The 25,406-nt window shown below is 41.2% G+C and overlaps 1 protein-coding gene across 1 annotated transcript in view; it reads left to right on the plus strand.

The window, feature by feature from the left end:
* The first annotated feature begins 862 nt into the window (after positions 1–862).
* Positions 863–25,406, plus strand: part of LOC113153565 (growth factor receptor-bound protein 10-like) — a 45,989-nt gene continuing 21,445 nt past the window's right edge. Inside the window, exons 1-5 of the mRNA XM_026347252.1 lie at positions 863–1,047; positions 3,667–3,774; positions 10,780–10,873; positions 19,886–20,147; positions 20,840–20,963. Coding sequence (XP_026203037.1) covers positions 3,724–3,774; positions 10,780–10,873; positions 19,886–20,147; positions 20,840–20,963 — 531 coding nt within the window. The 5' untranslated portion in view covers positions 863–1,047; positions 3,667–3,723. The remainder of the gene's footprint in view (positions 1,048–3,666; positions 3,775–10,779; positions 10,874–19,885; positions 20,148–20,839; positions 20,964–25,406) is intronic.

Consider the following 25,406-nt stretch of genomic DNA (forward strand, 5'->3'; position numbering starts at 1 on the left):
AAATTCATACTCTGTGGACAACTGATGAATTTCACATTATTAATTGTTTTTTGTGGGGAAAGTGAGCTTCAAATATTGCTAAAATCCTGGCTAGGTTTTAAAAATCCCATTACGCCTGACAGTCTCTTATAGCAATAAGTGGTGAGATAGAGACCTTATCGCACTCAGTTATTTATAACTCCTGGTTATGACTGTAATATGCCTATAGGGACTCCACAGGTGTAAGTATGTGATTAGATTTGACGTGAAGGATATACTGGGTGCTGCAGGCTGCAGAGCAGGTACACACTGTAAAGCTGCAGCAGTGACACCAGATGGATGCCTTGACACTTAATGATTGTGTCATTTCAGCTCCCAGTGTGGAGGCCTCCTCCAAGTCAGGTCTTGCACGCACTGCAAAAAGTGTCAATCTTCACATTCAGTTTGAGTCTTTAAAAGTATAATACACTGATATCCAACTCATTCATGGATAAAATGCATAGTTCTTCCACGTTTTACTAATGCTTGCAGCTGTGCACTGATCAGCAGCTTGCTCAGATCTCAAATCTCTTTTTTTTTTTCAGCGTACTGTTGTGAACAGGGCGGAGCGGAGAGAGGAGGTTTCCTTTGGAGAGAGAGAGAGAGAGAGAGAGGGAGGGAGCGTGTGTGTGTGTGTGTGTGTGTGTGTGTGTGTGTGTGTGTGGAGAGAGTGAGAAGAGTCAGCTGGTCGGAAAGTGCAGCGTGAGACCAGTGCATGTGTGCGTGTGTGTGTCTGAATGAGTGCCAGTGTGAGTGTGGTTTATGTGTGTGTGTGTGCGCGCGTGTGTGTACGTGTGCAAGGAAAGCACTTCGGAGGAGGGCTGGGGGGGGGGTGGTGGTGGTGGTGGTGCTGGTGGCGGCGGCGGCTGCTGCTGCTGCAAGGTGAAGACAACAGAAGAGAGCGGACAGTTTTTTGGGGGGAAGCAGTTTGCGCGGAGACCCGAACGAGGACGGTCGAGGCGCGCCGAGGGCTGCTCCGCCGTGCGTCCTGGACACGATTCCTGAGCTACGGCCTGCTCTTTGATAACAGTAAGCACTTTGCCTATTTGTTTTGCAAATGAATATCTCTCTAAACTCACTGTCAACTATTCTTCACGCAGTCAATATTGCCGTTCAGTCGCTTTTGAACTCCCTTTAATGACGTTTGTATCGGCAGAGATGGCACCTTAACTGACATTCATTCGATACGAAGTGGGTAGTGTCCGTCATTTGAAGGCTGCAGAGCGTGCATCACCGGAAGAGAAGATGTTCTTGCTTTTGCACAAAGTTATTCTCCAACAGTACATCACCGCAGGCACGCCGCTGGTGATAGTGGACTAACTCCTCAGCACACCAAACTCTGCTCTAGATACTCCATCAGTGTCAAAAAAAAAAAAAAAAAAAAAAAAAAAAAAAAAGCCCCTGCAGTGGCTGTTTCATCTCCTTACTCCTTATTCCACTAATTCCAACTTTGTCAGGGAGTTATCTGAACCCACAGCACATAAAGAAGCTACCGCATCAAGGAGGATAAGCTGGCTGAGTGAGTGTGTGTGTGTGTGTGGGTTGATGGTCTGTCATAAAGCTCCATTAGCTGTGACTTAATGTAGGCTAATCTCTGCACACTGCTAGGCTTCCCCCCTGCCCCCCCATCCTTCCTTCCTGGTGTATAAAGAACACTAAAAGTCTGTTTAGGATCAGGTAACATCGAGGCCTGCAGAAGACAGGGAACGCCGGCGTCTTTCTACCGTGTGTGAGCTACAGGTGCAGATGGATGGCGTATCACCTTTTCCCGTCTTGATGAGTGAGAACTTATAAAAACCTGCAAACGTGCTGTCGGTGTCAGGATTTGAGTCAACCTGTTCTTGGAAACATGTAGGAGTGGGTGCATATTATCCCCAATCTCACACACACACACACACACTCGCACGTGTGGCATTATTAAGTTGCTCCCTGCCCCATTTAATTCTCTAGATCTCGCTGTATGACCAGTAAAGCTGAATTGCTCCCTTTCTCTGTAGGAGGAACCACAAATGTCAGCAAATGTCAAGCACTTGGAGCTTTGGCTTTGCTTTCAGGCTTATTAGCTGCACACACAATCAGCTGTGCTTGCCCTTTTGGCCAGCACTTTGATTGGTGTGAACACACACATAAGCTTATGCAAGAACATGTGAAATATAAAACCAGCCACAGTAAGTAGAAAAAAAAAAAAAAAGTGTGTAATTATCTGCAACTGAGAAGCTGCACACACATTTAGACGCACATTCTCAGTAAGCAGAGTGACCTAAAGATAGCAGAGCCCCAGTTGAAATAGTAATTAGTGGGGTGAAAAGAGAGGGAGACGACTGGGGGAGGAGGAGGACGAAGAGATATTGTTTGAACCATCTGATATCTGTTATATAATGACCTATACAATGGAGACATGCTGGGAGAGAAAGTGAAGAGAAACCAACAGAGTCAAAGAGTGAGAGGAGCTATTTAGTGAGAGGAGAGATGCAGTGTTCAGCCTGTGTGTGTGCATGTGTGTGTGTGTGTGTGGATTCGGTTTGCCGAACCTTTGTTGGAAGCAGTATCAGTTGCAGCGCTTCCCTGAAATGTGTATGTGGGCTGCAGAAATATCCATCATAACAAGTCCATTCTTTTGTTTTCCTCTTTTGTAGAGTATTCTTATTTCTCTCTGTTCATGACTAGGACATCTCTGAATTTGTTCCTCTCCTTAAAGGGCCCGGTCGATTCGATTTTTGATGGTGATCTGGGATTTCCACCAGCAGGCAAGGATAAGATGTTCCGTACAAAAGAATGAAACAAATGGAGATAGAAACCTGACTCCAAAAATGACAATAAGCCGGGCCAAGGAACCCATTTATTAGTCATATTTAAATGGATGGCGCGAGTTTCGGGGTGTAACTGCAAGTTACTGCAAAGGCAACTTGAATTGAACAAGGCATTTTATTCAATAATGCAGGAAAATATATTGATTCCCTCCAAACAGCATATAAATGGATTGCATTGCAGTGCGTGTATCCTGTTTCCAAGCACACACTTGTGCACAACTTCACCCTGCTTACTCACAGCAGATAATGCTGCACAATGCAGTGCAAATAGTCGACTCCTATTTCAAGTTGCCTCAGAAAGCTCCCCCTCCCACCCCTCCCAACCACTCTCCTCTCTCCCTTCCCCCCTTTTTCCTTCCCCATCAGTCTGCAGGTGGTGAATGGTCATGTGTTGCTAGCTTGGGGAGGGTTTCTTATTTAGTCTTAAGCCCCAGGCTTTGTTTGGGAACTGACTTGTGTGTGGCTGTGTTTACATTGGATTCGGTGTGCACATGTTCATCTATGCATGCACATTCATTTGCACAACCAGGCTTTGTTTTCTCTGCAGCAGAGAGTGGAGTGTAGGTTTATAGTCATAAAGAGCATACCATGTAGAGACTGATTTTCCAAAGTTCTTGCACATTTAGCACAAATTATAACTCTCACCTGGAACGTTGAGTCTGTTTTGTGAATTTTCTTCAGAATTCCCCTGATTACAGTTTTTTTTTTCCCTCATCATTCAGTTAATTTTGTGAATCTGTCTTTCCTCCTCTACTTGTTATCAATTTAGCCATGGTTGTTTTTTTTCTCCTACTTCCATTCAGTCTGTTTTCTTTCTGTGTCTGTGCTTCATATGCAGGGTGCCGGTGAGACCAATGGGTGTCATCCCCTACTGAGGGAACACTGAAGAAACACCATGGCCTTGGCAGGATGCCCTGACTACTTCTTACATCACTCAAACTACCAGGTAATTCTCGTAGAACTTTGCAGTCAACATATTTTTTTGTTTTTGTTCATCTCTGGCAGCTTAAATAAAGCCATAAAACCACTATATAGGAGTTCATAGCTTAATTGTTATCTGCTCACTGCACAATGTCTGTACGTCAGGGTTTCATACACTTTACACTTGAGGTGTCACTTTTTGTTTTGCAAATGTTTGCTATACAGTGTATTCACTCATATGAGCCGATATCTGACTGTCCAGCATAAATTAGACACCATTTCTTGTTGGGGACATTTTAATCAGACAGATGTTTGCACATAATACAAACACAATAATAAGGTAGGTGAATTGAAGTCTCGATGTGCACACTTTGCCCTTAAGATCTATCAGACTGTGCATGATTGAATGTCTGAAATAATATGCAGCCAAAGTAAATATAAATTAGTTTAGATGACCTTATGCTAAAAGGATCCATCATAAACTAATTACATGATTTCTGAGTCACATAGGCAACATGCAATGGCTGGAGACATGGAGCTTACGTGATGTCACTACATCCTGTCCCCTTGACAGGATAAGTAGTAGCCTAATCATGCCAAAAGTGTAGAAAAGGCTAACTTTCAGATGTTATTCTAATAAAGAGGCAGTTCACCAATACTATACTGGTTTCGAAAGGCTGATAGAGCTTATGGATGAAGTGTGCCCATCTACACACAGCTGTCTGCCTTCTTTGCGTTACGTAGACCTGAACGTTATCCATTGATTGACCTTATTACCATGCATTTTAAGATTGGATCCACAAATCTGTCAGATGAAAACATAATTTGTGATGGCCAGTCAGATATTGGAGTTCAGCTACAATGTCATGTGATTAAATATACTCTATCAGACAGATGTTAGGCTAACATTTGCAATTCGGGATGTGGTGCCCAAACAACTACACAGATTTATGTTCTGTTCAGTTTAATTATCTCGGTAATCTACTTGTAGATGTATAGTGTATGAAATCCTGATGTACAGTGGCTTGATCTGAGCTCTGGAGCCAAAGTCTGTCCCGGACAGACTGAGCTTGAAAACGGCCATAATGTGTACGCACAGATTACTTAATTTGTGCTCTCAATTTAGTTTATTTTCACCCCAGGCCACCTTCTGAACTCTGTAGCTAAATACTCTTCTATATTTATAAGTTAGTATGGTTCTATGTTTGTCAGTTCGATTTGTAGCATACCCCAAATGCATACTCTGTACTTCCTAAGAACAGTTGCCTGCTACACTTGGACACTAAGTTGATGATGGTGTGAAGCAGGCACTTCATGTCAAACCAAGAGCTAGCAGAAGCAGAAATGGTTTAAAATGCGTTTACAGTTAACTCTCCATGTTGCTGTCACATTGAGTGACACCATTCACATCACACCTATTAATTCATTGTTAAAGTAAAAATATCCATAAGAACAGGTTTGGAAAAAGGGTTTCGGTTTGGCTCGTGGTTCAGGAAAAGAGTGTGGTTTGAGTCCTCAAAAGCATAATTACGCAAACCTTTCTGTTTGTATCGTCATGTGTGCAGTGGCTTTCTGAGCGTACTTGCTTCACAGTGGTCTGGTTCAGTGAAATATGGCATCTCTGCAACACAACAGACCCACTTCCACTGTCCAGCTCCTGCAGAATGAGCCCTTTGTTTCGCAGCTTGGATTTTCTCCTCTCCAACCCTCCAGTAACCTAAAGAATTTGGCTAAAGAGCATCGTGGAGGTCTATAAATAGAGTGCTAAACAAACAACAATAACAAGCTGTGGGCTATGTTGTGTGACAAGCCTGAAAGCATGGGATTGATGGTATGACGTCTCACTGGGTCTGAGGAGACGATGGAGGTGACGTAGCCTCAGCTGCCTTATTCCTCTTAGTGGAGTTACAAAAATGCAGCCCCCTGCTAACCCAAACCGTGGGACCGCTGAGCCCCTGTTGAGCTGACATTAAGTTGGATTGGTTCATGTTAGCTTCCAGGAAAGGGTTTTGCACCAGTAAGACTGCAGTGAATAGTGAATTGAATCCCCATAGAAAACAACATTCCTCCATCCTGCATCTAGTGGAGTAAAAACAGAGTTTAATAGTTAGATGGAGAAAAGTGGGTTACAACATTTCTGTGTGTATTATATAAAGCTTGCCAGTTGACATGACACAGCATGGCGTGCACACACACACACACACCCAATGGAGTCTGTCTGCAGGCAACAACTATAGGTTCAGTGTGTATAATTTAGTTTGTATAGATAACGAGCAAATGAGCCCTCTTTTCTACATACTTATATAACGCCATACATAACTCTGGGCATGTTTGGGAATCTGGGCAGTGTTCCAGACCTGTCTCCGAAGTGTGCATGTGTGCGTCTGTCTATCTTTGTAAGAACTCTGGATCCGTGCCAGAGATGTCTCAGCTGCCAGCAGCTCTCATTTTTCCTTCTCCCTTTTCCCCTTCCATCTCTGTATGTATGAGTGTGCATTTGCAGTTGTGTGTGCGTGCACATTCACTGCTGAGCTCTAAGAAAAACCACAGTCCACAGTCTCGAGGCTCCGCTGAGTTATGACTAAAACCAGTCAGGAGTGCATCGAGAGTGAAGCGTTTAACAGATCCTCTTCTTCGAACACCAGGGTTTGTGCCAGCATTCCTGAACGTGTCTATTTTATCTCCGGTTCTTTCGTTGTGTTTTTAGAAATCAGAGGTCAGCGCCTCTATGTGTCAGCCGCCACAGTGAGAGGCTTCTGCTTTCGAGGAAGCACAGCCTTTAATGATGGTAAAATGCCTTGATGATAATGCCGTGAGCGGCAGAGTGAAAGGGGAGTGTGCTCATGATGAAAGAGGTGTCAAGAGTAGTTACGTGATGTCTATCAATGGACAAGTTCAACCAGCATTTATCAAGCTGATGAAGATAAGGGATGACTCTTCAATTTTCTACACTTCTGTAAAGCGGATGCATGGTAAACACGATCACTGCACTGCAACAGGAGTGCACTGAGAGGAAATCAAAGCAAGCCATCCCCCAGAAGAGATGAACAAGCAAGAGGAAAGGACATCGCTCAAAGGCAGCGCTAACAAAATCACTGTATTAGACCCTCGGGAAGAGCTTCAGTATCTGATTTGTTAGTACACGTGATAAATATTAAACAGATTGTTCCCATATTATGTTAAAAACAATATTCATGCTTGTAGTGTCATTGAGAAGTTTTAGCCCTGCAGCCAACCTGCCTCTATGGGTGCAGTGTCATTTCGCTGTTGGCTGGATTACGATGTTTTGTGCAACATTTCAGGCCTCCCTAAGAATTGATGTTAATAACTTCTCTGATCCCCTGTCTTAACATGGAGCATCATGATAGGATAAAAATTGGAAATTTGCCCAAGACTTGAATTTATGTCAAAACTCCTACAAACCCCAATGATGTCAAGCTTTACTTTGTATTTACATGGTATCCTACTTATTAAACATCTGCATGTTATTTGTTATTAGGAGCATGTGCTGACATATAACAAGGCTGTAGTCTTTCAGTCTTTTTCATCTTAACCAGAAGGTAGTTCATTGAACAACTTTTGCACCATGGCATGCTAACAACATCTGGACACTGTTGACCTATTTAGATAAGATGAAGAACATTGAAGTTAGGTTTGTGTTTAAAGGGCAACATAGCATTTTTTTCACCTGGCTTTCTGTGGTCCTACTTTAGGAAGTACATGTATATGAATGACATTAAACTATCCTGTGTATTCTCTATATTAAAATATCCCTCTGCTTCTAGGTGACATCACCTAAAGAGGCTTTTCAGTTCAGATAATGTCTTCTGCAGCAGCAGGTCAATCACGTATACAACTTCCATAGTATGAGCAAACAGTAATATAGATAATCAATACGGAGAAGGTTGAGGGAAGTTTAATGCTAATCATAATCATGTAGTCACCAAAGTTTTTATTTTGATAATATCACTTTGATGTGAATTTTTCATCAAAATCATTCTCCTGTGGCAGAAAAAACATACCATTTAGCTTATTCTACCAGTATTTTAATGAGCACTTTATAGGCCATGAATTAATAATCACTTACAGTAGTGACTGAGCTGTTGTGGTTTTATGAATATTTAAATATCTGACCATTGACTCACTCTTGCATGCAAACAGTTCTCACCCTTCCTTAAAAAAAAAAAAAAAAAAAACAGTTAACAAAACTAAAAAGATTGCGTGAACCTGATGAACTTTATAGAATCAATCAATTGAAAACGTCAAATAAAGTCATCGAAGGATTGTATAAACAATTCGATGCTCTTGTTGTTTGAATGATGGTCTTGTAAAAACCCAAAACTGACTCAAGCGGTCATAAAACCACAAAGAGAAAGCCTCTCTTCATCTACTGTACCACTTATACCCTTAAGGCTAGTATTATCAAGAATGTCATTTGCGACTATCATCGCATTGTGCGAAACATCTGGGAATTACTTTTACTGTGAAACCAGTGCCTAGTTTTACAAAAAAGAGCCACGACTTGCACATTTGTCTTGTCACCTAGCCACCAGTTGAATGCTGAGGTAGCATCTGCACTCAGCTGTATGTTTATGTGTCAGGCTATAGAGTCAGAGAAAGTGTGTTACTTGGAAGTTCACTTCAATGAGGTTTTTATGGGGAATGTAGCAGTTAAAGCTGACTCTTTTACTGCATGACTGCTGCACGGGGGGGGAGGGTTACTTGTAGCTATACAGTGGCAAGAATAAGTATATGAACGTTTCACGGTTTTCTGCATTAATTTGTCACAAAATGTGATCTGATCTTCATCTAAGTCAAGAGGATTAACAAATATAATGTGCATAAATTAGTAACACAAAAGAAGATCAGATCACATTTTTCCAAATTAATGCAGAAAACCATGAAATTCCAAAAGGTTCACATACTTTTTTTTGCCACTATAATAATGCTGCTGCTACTGATGTATGTTAGTAGAACTAGGACAGTGTTCTGCCTCCACACAGTGTACACTAATACACTTGAGTTCAGGAAGAGGCAATCCCAAACCTGTGTTGATCCAGAAACTGTCTTTTTATTAGGCTACAGCTTGCACCTTATGGGCAAAGACTGTTAATAACAGCTGACTCTGTAAAAAAAAATCCACCTGTCAGCGGTTTTACACTAACATGTTAGAACTTGTTTGTAAAAATTTCTTTATGGGTGTAGTAGTCGGTTTTATTTTACCAGGCTAATGCCTTCATTCTTCTTCTCCTTCAGTGAGGAAAGTGTCACAAAATCTTGCGTGAGGTTGAAGAGCCGTGCGTGCCAGGTTTATGCCTCACAATTTTTGAAACTCTGCAACCTACTGTGTGCTGCTGCTGCTGTAAATTTGACATTAACTCATCAAATATTCCCTGTACTTCCAGTTTTTATGTGTATGTACAGTATATATATATTTAAATACACTGCCCATCCAAAAGAAAAGTCACGCACTAATATTTTGTTAACCCGCCTTGGTTACGGCACACATTCACCGTGGCATTGTTTCAATAAGATTCTGCAATGTCACAACATTTATTCTCGTCCAGAGTTGCATTCATATTTCACCAAGATCTTGTGTTGATGGTGTCGGACGCTGCACAAAGTCTTCTACAGCACATCCCAAAAATTCTTAATGGGGTTAAGGTCTGGACTGTGGTGGTCAATTCGTGTGTGTAAATGATGTGTCATGTTAGCTGAACCACTCTTTTAGAATTTCAGCCCAATGACATCCTGACATTGTGGTATTGGAATATGCCCGTGCCATCAGGGAGGAATAAATCCATTGATGGAATAACCTGGTCATTCAGTATATACTAACTGCAGCAACCCCAGATCATAGCACTGCCCCCACAGGCTTGTTCAGCAGACACTAAACATCATGATGGGTACATCACTTCACCCGCCTCTCTTCTTACCCTGATGTGTCCATCACTCTGGAACTGGGTGAATCTGGACTCATCAGATCACATGACCTTCTTCCATTGGACAGTTCTAAACTCAGTTTTAGTAGTTTCATCAATCTCCTTAGATGTTTTCTTTGCAAAAGGGGTTTAAACAAAATTTGGTCATGCAGAATCAGTTGGAAAAGATGAGCTCACTTGTAGCTTGAGCAGATTTTAAGATGTAAAAGTGAGCTTATCAGGTTTGTTTCTGTCTTGTCTGTGAACTTAGAGTTATCAATGCTGTTTGCATGCTGGTTTGCATGTTTCTGACATGATGGTAAATGAACTAATGGAGTTCTGTAGATTGTTGTATCTCAGCTAGTCAGCTCTAGCTGAAGCCTGCAGGCTTTCTCTGTCAGCCCACAGGCCCTGCAGCCAAGTTGCCTTCCTTGGAAAGCTTTTAGCTGCTGCTTCTCAGAGCTATAAATCTTACTCCGGGCATTTATGGATGTTTTCGAAGCACAGAGGGGAGCTGCAAGTGTGTGTATGTGCATACACGCACAAGAGGACCTCTGACCACGAGCAGTTCCTGGAAGCAATGCTTCTGCGTTCTCCTTTTTCCTGGAAAAGGAAAGATTGAAACATTGTTTGGCTTTTTTCCCCTCCCTTTCTCTTCCGCAGATTTCTTGCCTCTAGGCTGCTTCAAATTAGACAGTGTGCGAGGAGCATGACAGTGTGTGTGTTTATCTCCAGATGTGTTAGATAGTATACAATGAGAGCTGGTATGTATCTCTTTTGTGTTTAGTTGGTTTGTTTGTCTTGAAATGCAATGATCTGTTTCACATTTGAGAGTCTGAAATCCGTTAGTGTGCAAGTGTGTGTGTCTGAGAAAGAGAGAGAGATAAATGTTGGGGGGGGGTCACAAAGTCATGTTGCCTCAGGGTCACAGTGTCAGTGGTATCTGAACTTGAAGCCTGATGTTCCTTGAGAGCAGAGGGATGAATCCACCCTTTGTCTGACCCTCTGAACTCTGTGAAAATAACATGTTGCCTTAACCTTCCCTAAAACATCTGACATCTTAAATCTGCATAGTCATCACCTTTTTCTTTCTTTCTTTTTTTTGACAGGAAAGCATGGACCGCACTTCCTCTCGTGGGCCTGAGGAGCTGATTGTTCCAGGCTTTCGGCGTTCGGCCAATCAAAATTTACCACATCACCATGGTAACTCTACTCTCTTGAATATGAACATAGGAAATGCAGCCATTAATCCTCAATCTCTTGTGTTGTAAAAATGGACTATGCTGTCTATATTTCATCTTGTTCCTTTTTCTGTTTTCCTTTCATAGTCATAATCTATGTGCTTAATGTTTTTTTTTTTTTGTCAATTTAAGCTTAATGCTTTTCTAAGAAATTCTCCCTCTGTTAACCTTCATCTTCATCTTGGGTATTGTCTCCTTTCAAGTGTTTTTTCCCTTTATTTTATTACTACTCAGCACTTTTCTGCACCTCCACCTAATACACACACACACATTCACAAGCCTGCTCCCACTGTAGTCCAAGACATTCCTTTAGCCATCATGGAACATCTTGGGAATCCTTTTGGAAAGTGGCCAACTTGAGGAGAGAATTTGATGGGACGTCTCCATCCCCAACCGTTTTTTCCCTCCCTTTTGGTGGTTAGTGGTTTAGTGGATTGTCTGGTGGTCATGCTTGTGTGAGAGTATTGTAAATATGGCTTTGTGAGCATGGGGTGAGTGGATGGGGTGTTTATATAGGCCTGTAGGTCAAACAGTGCTCAGCATAGGACGTTTATAGTAAGTAGGCCATAGGTTTGTGGGGCAGGGGATTAAGTAGCAGAACGTATAGAGATTGATACTTAAATGCAGACGGTGACACCACGTACAATCCAAGAATAATTAAAAGAGGTGAGTATATGGATTCCATTTCCTACCATTTCTACACCTAGGAGGATGGTATTTCTTAATGCAGATAATTAATAAAGCTTAGGTGATGAGGCATTTGGATTTGATTGATCAGTTCATTAGATTTAAGAAGGAAGTGCTTCTTTTTAATGCTGTGAGAACACAAAGTTGACATGAAAGAAATAGAAGCAACTGTTAAGTCACTTCACATAAACAAAAAGTGACAGTGGGAAATAAGTCTTGATACCAACAGGTGGTGGTATTGTGTATTTGTCATTTGAAAAGGGAGAGCAGAAGAAGGACTTGGTACTGTGGCTATACAATCCTTAAACAAAGCAACATTTTGCTTACTATTTTTTGATGATTATAACTCAGTAGTTGTGCAGCACTGCTGAATGTATATATATGAAATACTGCATATTAGGAAGAAATCATGGAAAGACTTTATTTATTATTTATCTTAGCGTGCAACCTATGCCACTATGCAGCCACTGTAGAACTTTGTGGTAACTATGGTAAATGGAAAATCCCCAATTGGAGTAGAAGATGACGAGTCAGGTTTAGGAGAAAGTAAATTACCAACCTTAATCCTAAATAACTCAGACTGTACTGAATTAAACCACTAATTGATGATACCAACAGCATAAGAATAAGTAATATGTGGAAAATAAGATGATAACACTGTGTTTCTATAGAGGAATGAACATTCTCAGCCCGAGAAACCCTAATTTCTAGTGCTAAAAAGGACAACATGCAGTATAGTTATAAAAGAAATAGTCAGTCTACATTGCTTCAAGGTGACTGCTTCAGTCATAAATCATCGTCAACCAGCGGACATTTTCATAATATGTTTTGTAGAAAATAACTGATCGATGGCTAAATAGAAGTCAAAGTCACCTGGCTAAGGTTTCATTTTGACTTTGCACTGCAGAGAAACGTCACATCTACCCCAATGATGGATGTGTAGTATATTTAGACCATGGCAGGCTTAGGTTACCTGCCTTTCACTGAAGCCAGGCTTGGTTGTTGGTGATCTGATGACCTGTCTTAATGTTGTATTCATGTAGGTCACCCAATGAACTATAATAGATCAGTAGTAGGTGCAGTAGTGTCACCTCCAGAGTTGTTTCACTTCTGTATTAATTGACTACTCAGTAGACCTGAACACTTTAGTTGGTTACTACCGATGCTGAGCCTTAAAAGATCTGTATCTTACATCACAATAATGATTATTAAATGGCAAAAAACATTACTCATTCACTTAATTCGACAATTTTTACACTTCATGTTAAGTGATTAAAGTCTAAGGCATCACACTAGTTTTACTTTCACTATTGTTTAACATTTAACATCTCCACAATTAAAAGTGCAGATATGCTGGCAACACAATGCATTTGCAATGTAAATACAAAAAAATTTTAAAGGAGCTGTATGTAGCACTGACACTAAGCATTTACTGGGTGCTGTATTCTAAAATAAAATACTTGAGATGAGTGTGGCATTAAACTTTGATACTAAGTGCGTTCACATGCACTCAAGAAATTGGGAAGATTATTAGGAAATCCGATTATACACTATATTATCAAAAGTATTGGGATGCATGCACATAAACTTTAATGGCATCCCAGTCTTAGTCCATACGTTTTGATATGGAGTTGACCCACCCTTTGCATGTCTCTGCTCTAATGCATCCCAAAGGTGTTCTGTCAGGTTGAGGTCAGGACTCTGTGCAGGCCAGTCAAGTTCCTCTACCCCAAACTCGCTCTTTCATGTCTTTATGGAACTTGCTTTGTGCATTGGTGCACAGTCATGTTGGAACAGGAAGGGGCCATCCCCTAAATGACTCAGACTGTACCTTTCTACAAAGTTAGGAGAATGAAATTGTACAGGATGTCTCGGTATGCTGACACCTTAAGAGTTCCCTTCACTGCAATTAAAGGGCCAAGCCCAACCCCTGAAAAACAACCCCACACCATAATCTCCGCCCCACCAAACTTTACACTTGGCACTTGCAGTCAGGAAAGTACCATTCTCCTGGCAACCACCAAACCCAGACACATCCATCGGATTGCCAGAGAGAGAAGTTCGATTCTTCGAAAATGTCTCCACTGCTCTAGAGTCCAGTGGCAGCGAGCTTTACATTACTGCATTCAACGCTTTGCATTGCACTTGGTGATCTAAGGCTTGGATGCTGCTGCTCAGCCATGGAAACCCATTCTATGAAGCTCTATACACACTGTTTTTGTGCTAATCTGAAGGCCACACAAAGTTTGGAGGTCTGTAGCGATTGACCCTGCAGACCCAGCTCTGTCACTTTACGTGGCCTACCACTTTGCAGCTGAGTTGCTGCTGCTCCTTCCATGTTTTTATAATACCACTAACAGTTGACTGTGAAATATTTAGTAACAAGCAAATTTCACGGATGAACTTATTGCACAGGTGGCAATCTATCACGGTATCACACTTGAATTTACTGGGCTCCTGAGAGCAACCCATTTTTTAAAAAATGTTTGTAGAAGCATACTGCGAGGCCATGCTTGTGATTTTATACACCTGTGGTCATGAAGATGGTTGGAACGCCTGAATCCAATGGTTCGGTGCCGCTCCAGGTAATGATCACCAACTGAGTGACGAGTGTCGACAGCCTTTGTTATGCACATGTGCTCATATAAAAAGCCGATTAGAAACCCGGTGACATGTTTACATGGCAGGTAAATGAATTCAGCTTTCTCGAGAAAGCCAACTGTAACCTGGTTACTTGAGTGCATGTAAACTGACTGATACTGTATTGCATTTGTCTTTATCGTTTCCTCATATACAGATCATGATGCTCAAACACCCTACGTGGCAAAACTGGTTTCTCTTTTAAGAGAAATAGATGTATTGATTGATGAATAGATTCCATATTTCCACTTCACAGAAAACCTGTGTGAAGAACATCATACAACTTCTGTTGATGTAGAACAGAGCTGAGACCCCTTTTTTTGGGTGGATCATGAATCAGGTGAGAACCTTGACTGAAACGCCAACAAATTCCAGCCTTCAGTTCACTTTGCGTCCTAATGAATCTGGTATCATTGGCTGGTTTAAGATGTTCCACTTGTCCTTTTCTTCTGCGTTTCATTCCATTATTGCATTGGTAGAGATTACTGGCACTTGCCAGAGATTACTTCATTCATCTTACAGACCGATTTTCCCTTTCTCCCTTCCATTGGTCCAAAGTAATCTACTCCATTGCTGGTGAATGGTGGTAGATCGAGATCGACTCTCACCTATGGAAGATCTGCCCTCTTTTGTTCCCCTGTTCTCCTATTGTAGCATCTACAAAAGCCACAATGGCTAATGATTATCCTGAAAGCTGAGTTGGCTTTAGCAATCTAACATGTCTTCATAACTATGGACAGCGTGTGACTTTGTCGACCATGATTCAGATTTGCATGTAAATGCTAAGGTGGAAGCATAGCAATGTGGTGATCCTTGGATGTCTGGCCTCTTCAGGCATTACTTTTTTGGTCGGTTTTTCTCCAGTTCTCAACAATCCAACCCCATAACTGTATCCAGTTGATAAATACTACTTTGCTGACTCACTTTTCCAGACAAAAAAGCACAAATCTCTTCATCCTCTGTCCATGAGCAGTATGTGAGGAGACATGTGCAATACCTAATAAAACTGTGTGTACTTCATAGAGATGATCTGTTTTTATGGTGCAATTGTAATTTTCTGCTTTCCATTAACAATTAGGGCCTTGTGTTTAGGAGCCAAATAGGTTCATAAAGATGAAGTGCTGTTCACAGATTTTCTATTTTATCCTTCCCTTTTCAAATAGGAGCTCATGCAGATCCTTTAGAGCCTATAACACTGCCAGTTCAGCAGTGGACGCAGCTGATTCTGCTTTCCAATCAAGCCGCTCCCTTATCCTCCTCAACTGCTGTCCTGCTCCTCCAAGGCATGCCTTTCTTTTAAAGCTGCAACATTAACAACAAGTGCAGCTCTATCTGCCTTGATCCTCGCTGAGAATTTTGATTTACATGCTCTTCATACTGTTTTGATTTGAACTTTTACTACCAACATTAGTTGTGTGCACTATTATCATCATCATCAGCATTAGGTGCCAGACAGTCATTACATGAAACCCTAATCTCTGCATCATCCATATATTATATTCATTATTAAACATAATCTTTGTTTGACACGCTTTGCATGAAACCTGGCCATGATTGTTTGATTTATTTAACTGTTCTTATTATACCAGTTTGCAACATATCTAATATACCAGCCAGTGTGGTAGTAAACTGACTGCAGTTTACTACCACACCTTTCAGTTTGTATCTTCATTTATACCAGTAAAAAAAAAGTAATACACTAACATTTTGTCAGCACCAATAAGCTTCTGCACACAGAACATTTATTCTCGTCCAGAGTTGCATTCGTTTTCGCCATGATCTTGTATTGATGATCGAGAGTTGGACCGCTGTGCAAGGTTTTCTCCAGCACATCCCAAAGATTCTCAATGGGGTCTATCAGTGTGTGAAAAATGTGTGTCATGCTCCCTGAGCCACTCTTTCACAATTTCAGCTGGATGAATCCTGGCATTGTCATCTTGGAATATACCCGTGCCATCGTGGAAGAAAATAAATCCACTGATGGAATAACCTGGTCATTTAGTTCGGGGCAGTGTGTGTGTGTGTGTATGTATATATACATATACTCACACACTGCCCCAATATATATATATATATATGCTACCTGCTAAATTAGCCAGCTCAGCATCTGTCTCAGCTTGAAATCCTTCTAGGCTCTAAAATGTCTCTATCTTTCAAAGGCATATCCAATATTTACCTGCGTTTTTTCTGTTTGTGGTCATGGGGATTTTTTGGAATGTGTTTTTTTTTTTACATTGGGTAGGATCTCTCTGTTGATCCTCTACTTTTGCTTGCTTCAATGGCTGCAGCCTGCTGTGTTTGCCTGCCAATTTGTTTCATGTCTGGCAACCCATGGTGTTGAAATATTACTGGGCAAATGGGCAGTGGGTGGGATCGCACAGGCCAAACCATAAACAGACTTTCTGTGCTGGAACGAATATTTCAAAGGAGAACATACTGACTGTAGCATTGTTGTCATAGAAGCCAATATTTCTGCATAGCATGCTTCCTTAATCTTTGACTTATCATGGTCATTTGAAAAATTTAAAATCGTAAATATCATGCATATTGTTCTTTTAAGTATATTCCTGCAGGAAAAGCAGTTTATTTGCAGTAAAAATGCCTAACGTAACTTTTTTTTATTGCCTCTTAAGGAACTCTGTTGAACTTTGCCCCTGAAAACGAAACGTCCTGCTCTGTTTTCTGACCTCCAGACTGCCATCAGAGATCGATGATTGCAGGTTGTTGTGGCCAGGGACAGAGTGCACTCTTTTAGTGTATTCTGGGATCTTACAGGAATGAATTGGCCCTGGTTGTATGGTAGGTTTTGTCGTCAGATGCTAGCCAGACTGCTGCAGCAGTTCATCTACATTCCAGGAGGAGGAGAGGGAGGAGAAGACATTTTCATGCGATATGTCCTCTGGCTTCTCCAACTGAAGCCAACAGTGCAGTGCGGGCCAAGCCAGCAATGGGAGGAGGGAGAGGAATGCCAATGATACCATTATTGTCCTCTTAAAGCTGCTCTAGGCTACATTTTTATGTAGTCTAGTCTATCTAGTTATCAGCCTAAATCACAAAGTGGACCTGCAAAAGAGAAAAACTGCACAAGTGAAAACCCCAAAACTTACAATAATTGTGATTATGATGAAATATTGTTTTTAAGTGTAGGTACTTTTCTTTGCATAGACAGTGGTGAATTGCAGATTTGAAATATGTGCAGAGAAGTCTACACTTACCATCGATAACTAAGCCAACTAACCTCTTTGCACTTGAGAGACTTCTCAAGCACCTAACACAGAGTACAGTTATGGCTGATGGGAATGCCATTAGTTTTCCAAGTATTCAGTTGGAACCAAAGCACTGGACAAATGCCTGTATTGCATGGGAATTAGCTGTCGAGACATTTACTCATAGCCACAAATGCTAGAAAAAACTTGCCCAGAATCTGTTGTAAAAGTCATTAGAATGAATCTTCTGGGAATTAAAGTAGACATGCAGCCAGCACAACTAAACAGCACTTGATAACTTTCAGTAACTTCCCTAAATCTGTTTTATTTATTATTTTTTTTGTTTCTGTGCCAAGCATGTCTTTTCTTTTTAACACCTTAAAGTAAGGGTGCACGATCTAGCTATGATGTTCATTGCGGCTGTAGATGACGACCTGACAGACACCGTTGTCTCTGGCATACTTGGGTAGAGAGGGGCAGAGTGTTTTTGCAATCTGCAACCACACTGCTAGATGCCATTAAATCTTACACACTGCACCTTTAATTGTATTGATCCATGATATGAACTGTAAAGTCGTTCATAGCTTTTTGTTCCGGTGTCAGTTTAGGAATAGCCATTCATAAATTGTCTGCATGTTAGCCTGTATCATTCTATTGGTTCAGTGTAGTAGTGCATATTTACATTATTAATGCTTTTTCAAGTGATCATGAATTTTGAAAAGTAGGAGGATGATGTAAAATGACATTATTTTTGTCATGAATGTTAAATCATGATTCTTGATATTGAAGCCTGAGGCGTCCATCTTTGGCCTTCAATATGTAATAGGAATTTTGACATTTTGATATATTGTAGAGGGAAACACATGCGTAAATAATAAAATCAGTGATGGCTAAATTTAATTTATCTGTCTCTGTTTTTAGTATGATGCATGCAGCCCTGCACTGTCATACTGTTAGGATTTACTGGGACAATTGAATAAAATATAGACGCTAATGTCATCAGTTCTACCTGTGTTTCCTCCAATTACTTGACAAGTCAAATTAAGTGTAAATAATAACCCTATCTGACTGTCCCCATGCACGCTCTTGTTCTTTTCCAACTGTGCACCGCCCTCTCTGTGTACCCCATCCCATGTCCCACTTATGAACCTCAGCATCACATGACCTTGTGTCCCAGACTGTCCTTTGTGTGTGTATGTGTGTCATACATACTTCTTTGTGATCTGAGATCAGACGCGCTTACTCCTGCTGTTTTTGGTGCAGCAGCGTCTTTTCTGCTCGGTAGGCTCAGGGTGTATGTTTCTGTATGTGTGTGTGTGTGTGTGTGCGTGTCTGTACATGTAGCACAACACATTGCTGTTTCTTTTATTTCTCCTGTATAATTACATGCAGATGCTCATCAGCACTGCATAGCGTACATGGTGTCCTAGGCTCCTCTGCGTGGGTGTGTGCACACATGTGTGTGGATGTGTTTGTGTGTGTGTCTGTGTGTGTGTGTTTTGGTGCCATACTTTGTCCTGATCATTTGGCAACATGTGCCATGAACAGGCTGGTGAATGTTCCCTGAGTGCTGTAATTTCTCCCTACAGGAATTTCAGGAATTCTGTATGTGGTGTTGGGGTGGGACGCACATAGGATCAAAGCGCTTTGGACCCACACATACACAGAGATAGCCCACTAGTACATGTTTCTCCACTAGATGTGCACTTGAGCTTGTTAAAAGTTTAGATTTAGATAATAAATTGCTGCAGACCTGCAGAGAGCCTGCTTATTCAACATCGAAGATTTGAAAAATAAAGAGCAGCTCATAAGAAGCACAGAGCGAATCTCACAGTAAACCCCGCAAATGCGACTTCTGTTAATTAATAACAAGATAAGTTAAAGACAAGCACTGACTGACGACTGCCTGGCTGACTGGCTGTCTCTTTCACTCTGATTTGGTTTGGTCGGTTGCTTGGCCTGTGGGTGACTGTTTGTTCCAACTTCCAGTGCCTGATAGACATCTCAAGCCCTCGAATGACAGGTTTCACATAATCTGACCAATGGCGAGCCAGTCAGTGAGTGTACTACACAGACACTGGAAGAGCTCCAAGTCAATGTGAAATCCAACACGAGGAGGAATGAAACTTCAAAACAAGACTCTGTGTTCTGTGTCTGTCTCCCTGCTCACATACTTGATGGTTCAGGACCACAATGTCTCTTTGGTAATATACAGTTAAATTAAAGTATATTCAGAACATTCAGACAATTTGGTTTATATACTAACTTACAGAGAGTTACCAGCCTTCATAGACTAATGTATATGAAGCCTGATGCAAAGACCATCAGCTGGTTCTTGATCGTTTTTAAGTAATGTGTCAAATATTGGTATCGACGGAGGTGACACCTAGTGGATATTTGCTGTGCTGCAGCTATCACTGTCACTCCACCTGTTTCCACAGATGATGATGTGGACCTGGAGCAGCTGGTGAATGACATGAACTCGTCCATGGAGAGTGTGTACTCAGGAGTAGCACAGGCAGACACAGCTCTGCTCTTGAGCAACGGGCATATGCACCCTACCCACCATCACCACCACCATGTGCACACTGCCTGCCCAGGACATGTCCAGGGCCACCGACGTCACACCTCGCCTCTGCCCCCTTCATCCCCCTCCAGAGAGAGGCTGCGGCAGTCTCAGCCCATGCACATCCAGGCCGTGAGGTAGACACGCAAAATGACCACACACAAAACCTGCAATGCATTTATTGTCCTGTTTTATTGTTCAGGTTAATGACAGCTGAAAGCACTGTGCTTGCAAAAGGTAAAATAATTTACTAAAAACACAGTTTTCTATGGAAAACTTTTCGACAAGTTGCTTGCCGCTGTCTTTCTTGTTCTCACTCAGCCTCTTTCTTACCAACATTTGACTAAAGAACAGCAGATCTTGGTGCTGAAAGTTGGAAATTATAAATGATGAGGATGAGATACTATTTGCTGGTTTACTGGTTCATACATGATGGTAATTACTTAGATCATTTATTTTTATGACTGTTGTTTAACGGTGCAATTACCACAATCACATGAATTGAAACATGTCCACTTGGTTTCTTAATCACTGCAAATTAAGTGAATAGTTTATGAATAGTTTATGCTGTTGCATCAACAAAAATAAATCATAATTTGGTCAGTGTTAAAATGGAGAGTTGACTGGAAGTCATTAAATCTTTACAAGAACCTTTGGCCCTACATTGTTTTTCTTTTACATCCCGAAATCTCAAAATGTTTTCTTGAACAAAGTTAGGCAATGTTTTATTCTAAGGCTAGAGGTATACCTTTAATGGGCCTACACTAACTGTCAGTCTTTTACTGCTTAGCTGGAAAAGTGACATTAGTGTGTGTGTCTCCCCCTGCAGGTGCCTGCAGGAAGAGCATCAGCTACGTCCAGCCTCTCTGCCGGCCATCCCGAACCCTTTCCCCGAGCTCTGCAGCCTAGCAGGCTCCCCCGTTCTCAGCCCCATGCAGACCTCCAACAACCACGTATGTACACCTAGTCCACCTTAGCTACACCAAGAAGCACTCACTGAAATTATACAAGGTGCTGAATTTATAGCTCATTTTACTCTTATTGAAGTTAAACAATTACACGGACATGACATCACGTGTTGCTACATATAGAATGAAAATAAATGCACGTGACTCATTTGAGTGTTACTTTTTACTTTGTGACTGATCAATACCACTGTGGTTGAGAAACATTTTGCACTCCTCATGGTATTTGTTGTCCTTTACTTGACCACTATCACGAGAGAGGCAATGGGTGCGTGTGTATGTATGCGTGTGTGTGTGTGTTTGGAAACCAGCTGACTGGCCTGTTATGTTCAGGTCAGAACAGCATGTGTTGACTTTGGCTGTGGACAGCCCTTCCTTCCATTACACAACAGCTCACTCTGGGTTATCTGACTGTATGTGTGTGTTATTGTGGAAGCATTATTATCAATCACATGTGTGCAGACACACACACACACAGAATGACAGATGTGTTTTGCCATGGAAGGAGGTGAGCGGTATCTCCAGGATGCTGCAGACAGAGTGCAGACTTCCGCAGCGGGGCTGGGAATACGGCTGGGAACGTCTGCAGGTCGGATCTCTCTGAGCCCTTTGAATCTGTCCACCGACTCCAGCAAGACAAGCACCCTTTTCCGGTTCACACGCTTCAACCATGACTCCTTAGCGTCACTGTGTATATGAGAGAGTGTGTGTCACAGCCTTGCCCTTCCTTCCCGCGGTAGAGCCTCCTGGCTCAGGAATGTTCCATCCTTCTCAAAGATGTTTTCAGGATGCCCACCCCGAACAATAAAAGTTATTTTAGATGCACACTCACTCACTTGCTCTCTCTACATGCACACACACACACAAACACACACAGGTGGCATTATTCAGTTCACATGCTCAAATGCACATGTGATAAGGCAGAGAAAGCAAAACATTAGACTTGCATTGTGTTGACATCATCTCTCAAGGCCTGGAGTCAGACAGCAAGTTTGCCCTTTGTACAAAGAACCCTTTTGTGCGTGTGTTTGAGTCTGTGAGAGTTGAATAGATGTTGCATCAGCCAGTACTAGTTATAAAGAGGAAATGCATATGTATTTTGTTGATACTATTGTATTGAGCCAGTTTTAACTGTTTGAGTTGTTCTTAAAAGGTGCTCTATTGATAATTCATCACTCTTAGTTTTATGCATACAGATTTTTTTAAATATATTATTTGCTTCCTTATTTTATGGCAATTATGGAGGTTGAAGTAGTCAGGAAATTCTTGCAGACTCCTTAATGGCGCAAAAACAGGAAGATGGTAGTATTCTTCCAACGCGAACAGCGATAAAATGCTGGAAGCAGTAAAAGGCACATGGAAAAATCACTTCCAACATTCCATCGTGTTTATAATTGTCAGCAAAAGAAAAATTCCTTCTAGCTGAAGTAGCAGAGGAGGTGGCTGCGAGACAGGGAGACAAATTTATTTCAAGGTGCAAGTGCTACATAATTACAGAGTTGTTAATTGGTATCATTTTCTCAGTATTTATATCCAGATTTATTGAACAATATAGAACATTGTGGTTTTTGTATCTGATGCAAATTATCTGTGAGATTTTAAATTTAAAGTGGGAAGTAGTATTAAAAAGTGTCCAGTGGCAACAACAAATAGCTCTACTACTCTTGGGTTTTATTTGTAAAGATTACATTTGTTGTTAAAAAGCACACAGCAAAGTTCAGAGAGCTGTCTACGGGAGCCATTTCAGATTTGAGACAAGAGGCAAAAATCAATTAGAGACACTGCACAAATACTCAGAAGATGTATCTTAATGTATCTCAACTTTGGATCTAGTTGCATCATCATCTCTTAATTTCAATGGATTCTTTAGTTCATGACTAAATGGCTGCAAAAGTCATGATATTCATTCTCCACAGCTATACTTCTATAAAATCTTCTCTGACCAAATCAAGTTCAGCAAAACCAGTGGCAAACTCACAGAGGTCAGTGATTCGGTTTGCATGCTGTGTCATGTAATGTCATATGTACAGTAAGCTAACAGAAATGCTAGTGAAGGTTGAGTACAGCATAAATATGCATGGGTGACTGCAGGTTAGTTTAGTTATGCAGTCTGAGGAGTGTTTAGGATGTCTTATACAACTATGCAGACGAGACTCTCAGACTTGCCGTGAGTTGGTCTACAGACATAGTTGCATTGTATTTGCATTGGCATGGTTTTATCGTAGGATCTCTCTCCCTCCAGCTGTGGAGTTGGAAGTTGGAACATTCTTCACTAAGCTCCGTTTTTTCTCAAGGGGATACACAGCTTATATTATGAGCCTGGAGAACTGTGTATGTGCGTGACATGTTCTTGGCCTGTGCTGCCATGATAACATAAAAGGGATTTGTCCTGAGGGTATTATGAACAATCTACCGTGAATAGATATTATGACGCTGCATCTATGGCACATTTTGGAAACAAGTTTAGGGGCCATACTTATCTCATTGTAAATATCATTTAACTCTTTAAATGGACTCTGGGTGGTGCTGAAGCTAATTCAATAGTCTTGACGACAGTTGAAGATGAACTCTAATAAAGGCCATTTCCCACACAAATTGTGGCAGACTTACACCATACAGTTCAGTCATGTTACCAAGGCTTTCACAAGGATTTGGTCAGGTCCTGTCTGTCAGCACTGGGCAAATGGGTTTGCTTTGGCATCATGACTGTGGCTGTAACGCAACTGCTGTTTTTATTTGTGTCCAGAGAAACAGCATCATGAACATTAGGGACAGCAAGAAGCCCCAGTGGTTAAAGAGACTGTCTCTCAGCCAAAGGAGTCAGGTTCAAGCCCCATTTGTTGGCAGGCATCCATCCTGCTGAAGCAGCTTTGAGCAAGATGCTGATCCCCATCCAGCTCTGGGTTCACTGTTCTGTAGCTTACTCTAACCTCTGACCTCCCTGGAAAGAGACAAGAGAAAAGATTGTTCATATAAAAAAATGGATGTGAAAAACTCTGTTTCTCATAGTTTGTTATTCAGTCTGTGCTCTGATTAATGAAATATTTGGAGCTTGCGAAATTTTACAAAAGTTATAGACAAACAAGAATCATACTTTGGTTATGTCTACAGTCTGTGGGGTTGGGTGTTTTTCTTTTCTAGCTGTGCCTGGGAAAATAATGTTCACTTTGGTCCAGGTTGAAATATCGAAACAGCTGGATGAACTGCCATGAAATTTAGCAAAGGCATTTGGGGTTCCCAGAGGATGCACCCTAGAGACTTAAATGATATTCTGACTTTTTCTTTTGTAGTTTTGGTGGTCCCCTTAATCTAGTGTCATCATCAGGCCAAAATTGTGTGTTATGCTATTTAGTAAATGTTAATATGCCATTAAGTTATTCAGAACTAAGCCTCGTTCTTAGTGTTTGGCTAACTGACACCTCAACATCTCCGCTGACATTTAAATATGAAGTGTTTGTGATTTGGCCAATACAGCAAAATATAGAATGATGGTTACATATGTGCAGCAGTGTGCCATGAAACTAAATTTAAGGCTAAATCTAGGAGTCACACACTCTCTCTGTTTTGGACTCCCACCTCCCCCTTCTTCCGTGGTCAGTTGATCTACTTCTGCACGCAATAGTCTCCTGACCCAGTGCAGTCACATCAAGTGCATGTAGGTGTGTGTATGTGTAAAGATGGCAGTGAAAGGCTGTTCGCCGGAGTAGGCTTTTAATGATGTGGTTATGTAAGCTCCATTGTTACGTCTTACACAGATTAACATGCTTTACTGTAAATTGAAATTTAACTGGGTGCAATTCAACAAAGTTAGACACACAAGTCTCTGAATACATGGCTCTCTCTCTCTCTCCGTGTGTGTGTGTGTGTGTGTGTGTGTGTGTGTGTTTTAAAGATTTACAGGGCTTTTTAGTTAGTGCTGAGTAGTAAATGTTGTACATGCTGTGACAATGTGATGACGCAACTTTGTAATTTCTCTTTCACTTGTTTGACAAACACATGGCTGAATGTGTTGTCTGAGGATTATGTGTGCCATTACTGTCAAACTAGACCTTGACAGTAGATATACATGGGTTTTCAGTAAAAACCATACAAATGTCACCAGATAGTGCTGATGTTATCAAATATCCAGGTGATTTTCTTCCAGTTTAAGAGGCAGATATTCTGATTGTCAGGGTCTGATTGCAACACTGATGGAACCAGTGTAAAATGTAGCTCTTAAATGGACATTAGATTCAGATTTCATTCCTGAATCATCACATTCATTGTTTCTTGGGATTTTATCAAGTGAAATCAATTATACGTTCTCATGTGACCAAACTACGCAGCAGGAATTAATTACACTATGCCATGAGGGATGGAGAATTTAGCTTTTCCTGCACAGATAAATTACATGAAAAATTATGTGTATGGGATATGGGCTTGGAAAAATAA

Source organism: Anabas testudineus, chromosome 11 (assembly GCF_900324465.2).
Source record: "Anabas testudineus chromosome 11, fAnaTes1.2, whole genome shotgun sequence".
In the NCBI taxonomy this organism is placed as follows: domain Eukaryota; kingdom Metazoa; phylum Chordata; class Actinopteri; order Anabantiformes; family Anabantidae; genus Anabas; species Anabas testudineus.